The sequence below is a fragment of the Sminthopsis crassicaudata genome, chromosome 4, assembly GCF_048593235.1.
Source record: "Sminthopsis crassicaudata isolate SCR6 chromosome 4, ASM4859323v1, whole genome shotgun sequence".
Taxonomy (NCBI): domain Eukaryota; kingdom Metazoa; phylum Chordata; class Mammalia; order Dasyuromorphia; family Dasyuridae; genus Sminthopsis; species Sminthopsis crassicaudata.
Window position 1 is genome coordinate 240,816,994 of NC_133620.1, and position 6,323 is coordinate 240,823,316.

Genomic DNA, 6,323 nt, shown 5'->3' on the forward strand with positions numbered 1-6,323 from the left:
TGAAACTATTCCTCTAAATCAGAACTTAATATCATCCCAACTATTAAAATTTCTTTTTGAATTCTTGAGACTTCTGAATAAAGTATGTTACTATCCTGTTGAAATTCATAATAATTTCTAAAAGGAAATGATATAGGATATTTCTATAGGAGGATTATAGCTCTTATAACATATGCCAAGGCTTTTTAAACATTCTCCACTCTTGACCCTTTTTTGCCTGAGAAATTTTTAAGAAACCCCAGGTATGTAAGTATATAAAATAGGTATAAACTAAGTATGTAAACTGGAAAGAGCCATTACAAAATAATCAAAAGTGAATGCTGAATAAATGCTTAAGGGCAGGAACTGGGTTTTGGCTTGGAGGGGGAGGGGTTGGCATTGTAGTTCCAGATTTTTCAAGGCTGTTTTTACTCCCAGTCAGTCAAGCGAGCATTTACTAATGCTTGTATGTTCTGGGCATCATGCTATGATACAAAAAGGAAAGGTAACCTCTGCTTTCAAGGTGCTCTCAGTCTATTGGAGGAAATGATATACAAACAAACTATGCACAAACAAGAGAGTTTACAGGATACATTGGAGATAAACCCACACTGTGCTCCAGTGGTTTCCTGCTTTTTTACCTTGTCACAGATTGTTTCTCTCCCTTCCTTTCCTGGAATGCTTTCTCTTCATTTCAGTTTCTTGGAACTGCTACCTACCTCAGCTCAAAAGTCACTCTCCAATTCTTAGAGTTGGAAATCTTTCCCATCCCTCCAAAATTACTATATTTATTTTGTAATTTGGGTCAGTGAAAAGAATCAGAGGAAGACGAATGGAATTCCACTTACGTTTTCTGTGATCTTGGCAACTCATTTTTCTGAGCCTATTTTCCCATCTGTAAAATGATGAGGTTATACTAAATATGATCTTTATATATGTGTATGTGTGTGTGTGTCTCTCTCTCTCTCTATATATATATACATAATTTACACACATTTTGAATTTACATATATGTCTATATGTTTATTTATATACGTATGCATATTTTGTTTGTATTCTAGTCATCGATTACATATCTTTTTTTTTTTTTTTTTAATATACAGATATTGTTTACTTATCCGTGTATGGAGATGTAAACTTCGCGGTAGAATCAGTTTAGTCTTTATACCCTCAAGTGCTTGGTACACACAGGCAGAATTAGATTGAATCACTCGACTCATCCAATTCTACTGGCGTTGTTTCATCTCCTATTCTGCAGTTCGGAGGCTAGGTATTACAGTTGGTAGGGTCCTGTTGGAATTCAGGATAGATCTGCGTTTGAATCCAGCCTGAACTGGAATTTGAATCCAGTTCCAGCCCCTTAGCTTTGTGACCTGTTTTAAAATACCTAACCTTTCTTCAGGTTTCATAATCAGTAAATTGGGTTTAATAATCTCCCGGGTGGAGGATGGGGGAGTGTATGCGGTAAAAGGCATGGAAAGGAAAGTAGTTAGGTGGCTCAGTGAATAGAACTCGTGGCCAACGTACTGGCTGTGTGACCTTGGACAAGTCACTTAATCCTGGTTGTTAAACACAGTTTCCTCATCTGTAATATGAGCAGAGACGGAAATGACAAAGCATTCCATTGTCTGCCAAGAAAACTCCCAAAAGAGTCAGGAAGAGCAGGACACCATTAAAATCACGGAATGTCACAGAGTAGGAACAAACAAGAAAATATATAAATATAAAATATGTTTTTGCAACCTTTAAACAGTTACCAATTTGTTAGCCATAGTTACAAGGATCAAATGAGATAACATTTGCAAAAGCGATATATACAGGCCATGAATTATTATTATATCAACTTAATATTAATTAGTAACACTTTAACAGCTTAATGATTTAATGATAAGAAAAATTAAATCTGTCTCCCTTTCGGTTTCTCCCACCAATTCTCCCAACAAGGTTCTTCTCCGTATAATCAAATCAATCAAGGAAACTAAGGACAAGTATTTACTTCTTAGTGGAAAAGGCTGGGTGGGTGGGCTGGGGAAAAAATGGATTCCGAAGCCTGGGGTGAGGGTGGGGGTGGGAATGAGAATGAGACAGGAACCGCCCCCAGCGGCTGAGGAGAGACGGGATTGGTTGATTCTGAATTTGCCCCGGCCAGTGGCGGGCGATCTGTGAAGGGGTGGGCCTCTTACCTGTGCCTTTGAAATTGGACTTGAGTTCATTGAACCCCAGTCTTTCCTTCTGCTCCTGGCCGGCACCACCTGCATTCCGAGGGCACCATGAGTAACCAGGTCGTACGGGAAGATTATAACTCTCGTCCTCGGAGACCCAGACCCAGAACCCAAGAAAAAGACCCTCTACGCTTCCTGGTCGAGGCTCGACTCGTGGGAGCCCTCATAGGTGAGTGCTCTGGAAGCCGAACTCTTCCTCCCAGATCGGACTAGTACCCTCCCCGGTTCGCAAGTGCTTCCCTCCCCACGCTGGAGCCGGGGAGAATCCCGGGGAAGTGAGCCCGCGCTCCGGCCGCTGCCCACGTGGCTGCTTCCTGGCGCTGCCTCCTCGGCTCCGCTGCGGAGTGTGCTCTTCCGAGCCATCGCAGCCCGGCATTCCCGGCGCTTCCCCAGCCCCGGCACCACTTCCAGAGCCCTCTTCTCACTCTCCTTTGTTCCTGTGGTTGTGGCTTGTGGTTTGTGCGGTTTAGTGGCTTCTCTTTGTATCTTTAGTGTTTAGCCCATGCTTGGCACGCAGTAGGAGCTTAATTGACTCTTGTTGACTGACTCAGGCATGAAAGGCTCGAGGATTCGAGCAATGGAGACACTTTCGGGAGCTCAGATTAAGATTGATCTCTTCAGCCAAGAAAACGGTGAGAAGCCGGAAAAAGCTGAAGTCCTGGTTTTTGGGAGCAACCACTGTAGAATGAGGGCAAAAGAGCTGGTTGAATGTATCATCAGATGGTATCCGCCGGCCTCCCCTGATGGTAAGTGACTTAACTGCGGGTGGGATGTCTGCACACTTCCGGCCCTCTGGCTCTCCAAACCACATGTGCTTTGATTCCTAGAAAGTGGAGATTGCTAGTCTTTGCATTTGTATTCCTATTGCCTGGTGCTGTGCCTGACAACCTAAGCCTAAGGGACTTTTTAATAAATAGCTTTTGTTGACTTGATTTTCAAAAGATGGGTTTCTTAGTGACTTTGCTTTGATATCAGGGATATAGAGATAAAACGGTAAAAGAGTGCTCAGAATTGGGAATCATTGTATCATTGACTCTAACTTAACTGGATTTACTTGTGCAATCTTGGGCACGTCTTTTCAAATGAAAAAATGTATGTTTATACACGTGGTATGTTTATAATATAGTATGTGTACAATTGTGTGTTTATACACATCGTATGAATATATATATATATACACAATTTTTAATGTGTGCATATATGTAAATTACATGTATCATATATATAATTCTCACACTCTTACACACATACACACAGGTGGCTCAGTGCAATGAGTAACTGGTCTGAAGTCAGGAAGACTTCCATCTTCCTGAGTTTAAATCGGATACTTAGTTCAGATACTTATTAAGTTGTATGGGTAACTCGTTAACCCTGTTTGCCTCGGTTTTCTCATCTGCAAAATGGGCCAGAGGAGATCACAAAACTACTCTTTGCCAAGAAAACCTCAAATGTCACAAATAGTTGTGACAGGACAGTGTGTTCAGGACTAAAAATGACTCTCCCACTCTTAAGGAGATTTTACACACATGTGTACAGAGTTTTGTAAACCTGCAATTGTAACTTCTTCATCTGAAATGAGGGAGCAGTTAAGATCTGTTAGGATTTTTTTTTTTTTTTTTTGACCCTATATTATTCCTTATAAAGGAAGGTACATTCAAATGAGGTCCAGGTGAATGAGTAGGGAGTGCTGGTAAGTCACTGTAGTTAAAAGTAGTTGTAAATTACATGGGGTATTGTAGAGTGGCTTGGAACACTAGACTTCTTTAAGTCAAGAGGAACCAGTAAAAATGTCTAGAATCTTGAGGCAAGAAGATGCTAAGTAGAATTGGAATTTAATTACGATTTTATATCCCTAGCTCCTTTTGGAATAGGAGGGTATAGTTGGATATTTCTTACTCTAGGAGTTTGTGAACTTTTTTGAGATGATAGCTAGACATCAAATACTTTTGGAAGTAGGATACAGAGATCTGAAGCCATAGGAGTTTTATTTTGGTTTTTTGCTGAGCAATGGGGTTAAATGACTTGCCCAGAGTCACACAGCTAGTAAGTGTCTGAGACCACATTTGAACTCAGGTTCTCCTGACTTCTGGGCTGGTGCTCTATCCACTGTGCTACCTAGCTGCCCCAGCCATAGGAGTTATAAATAGCAAAGTTTAGCAAGTTTAGCAAAGCTCTATATAGCAAGTCTGAGAAATAGGTAAATGCTGTTATTCCCATTTTATAGATCTAATGTATACACAAGATTTAAACTTGGGCTTTTCAGAGGGCTAAACAGGGGTGTATTCACTGTGACACCCACAAAGACAAGCAATGGGAAGCCCCTATTTTCAGGGGTAAGAACAAAAAAAACCCCAGAGGTTGGTAAGTCAGCACGTCATTTATTAATATTCACTAAGACTCCTTGCAAAGGGGATTTTGGGAATTTAGACAAAGGGACCAGAGTGAAGAAGTGAAGTGATTGAACATAATCCTGGATATATGTATGTAAGGGTATGTAAAACACCCTAGAGAAATGAGGAGTCGTGACCTTTTCCTTTAAGTCACAGGATCAAATCTTTTTTTTTTTCTTCTTTTCAGCTGCAGATGAAGCACAGAAAGCCGTTGCCCAGATGTCCATTCAGGAAAAGAAGTAATATGCTGCCCAGCTGGTTTTTGTTAATTTTATACAAATAAATTATGTTTGGTTTTTTATAATTTTTTCTTTTCTTAGGGGATGAGGTTTGGGAAGGAACAATCCTTATTTTTCCTGTGTACCTTCTCTTCATTTCTACCCAAATGCTCCTTTCCAGCTACCCCTGGGGTATCTGGAGAGATTTTGGGTAGAAAATGATGGAGCTGGTGAAAAGGGACTTCTGGCCTTGAAACTAGGGGTTTAGGAAGAAAATGGCTTCCTGTTTTAAGATCTTTGGGTACATAGTTTGGCTTTCCTTGATTATTTTCCATCTGCAGAGATTTTAGAAGTCATGCCCAAAAGACATAGTAACTAGGAGCAGGATGGGATAAAATCCTTACCCCAAGGGTATAAAAAATACTACGGAATTTTTGTTGATGGTTTGGTAATCTAGAATGAGGAACATGGAATCATGGACTAGATTGGAGGAACATTTCAAAGGCCTTCAGTATGGTAAAAGATGGGGAATAATTTGTTAGCTATCAAGCCTTTTAAGCTTAGCCAATGACAAATCTCCACTGTAACTGAATAAAATCCAAATAATCCAATTTGAGTCCATGGACCATTGCCTTTCCCTTGATTTGCTACCTAGGGCTTTCTACTTAAGATTTTCAACAAGAATTTTTTTGAGTCAATCTGGGTTTAGTGGCTTGCCCAAGGTCACACAATTAAGTGTTTTCAGGCCAGATTTGAAGTTAGATTCTCTGAGGCTATCTCGATGCTCCTATCTTAACAGGTTCTGATCAGATTCTTTCTTGAGGATTTCTTTTTGTAATCTAGTTTAGCAGGGTCAAAGAAGGTAGTCATTTGCCTTCTGGTCACAAGCAGGACTTGCCTCCAAATCTAGTTTTGGATACTGAAATTCCAAGAGAAACCAGAGGAAGGTTTGTTTTTTTTAAACCTGCTTTTACTAACTAGTGCCTGATCACAGAACTCATGGCACAGAAAGTGAGTTATTTCATGTGTTCAGGGTTTTGTGCAGAGGTTCCTTTAGTTAATAAAGCTCAATTATTTGTCCTAAAGTTTAGATTGAAAACTTGGACGGGTTAAGAATGGAAAAATCCCGTTACTGCCTACTGTGCTTTTAAACAAAGCTCAGCGCATATAGCATTTTCCTGTGAAATTTGAAGCAAAGGGAAGTGAGCAGACCAAAGGTTATATTGAATAATCAATGCTTTTTGTCTTGGCCTAGGAAGAAAAACTTTGGGTGGGTCAGATATTGCAGCCTCTTTGTTAAATTATTAAACGCATACTCACTGGGTAGAAAGAAATTTTAGTTCATTAAATCCCTACTATATGCCAGGCACTGAGAAGCATTTTGTAAATATCTTAATTTGATCCTCAAAACAACTCTGGGAGATAGGTACTATTTTTAAATTCTATTGCCCTAACCCCTCCCTCTTTTTTTTTTTTTTTAAGGCAGATAAGGAAACAGGTTAAGTGACTTGCCC

General features: G+C 40.0%; 1 protein-coding gene across 1 annotated transcript; it reads left to right on the plus strand.

Moving 5' to 3' along the window:
• Positions 1-2,153: 2,153 nt before the first annotated feature.
• DPPA5 (developmental pluripotency associated 5) lies at positions 2,154-4,895 on the plus strand. The gene is made up of 3 exons (XM_074310499.1): positions 2,154-2,370; positions 2,753-2,947; positions 4,779-4,895. Exons 1-3 carry the CDS (start codon positions 2,250-2,252, stop codon positions 4,832-4,834), a joined length of 372 nt encoding a protein of 123 aa, XP_074166600.1. The 5' UTR covers positions 2,154-2,249; the 3' UTR covers positions 4,835-4,895.
• The last annotated feature ends 1,428 nt before the right edge of the window (positions 4,896-6,323 follow it).

Excerpts from the sequence above, each read along its gene's own strand:
- DPPA5 (XM_074310499.1), top strand. The coding sequence starts at position 2,250 with ATGAGTAACCAGGTCGTACGGGAAGATTATAACTCTCGTCCTCGGAGA. Across the intron at positions 2,371-2,752 it reads ACTCGTGGGAGCCCTCATAG|GCATGAAAGGCTCGAGGATT; the intron begins GTGAGTGCTCTG and ends TGACTGACTCAG. Across the intron at positions 2,948-4,778 it reads TCCGCCGGCCTCCCCTGATG|CTGCAGATGAAGCACAGAAA; the intron begins GTAAGTGACTTA and ends TCTTCTTTTCAG.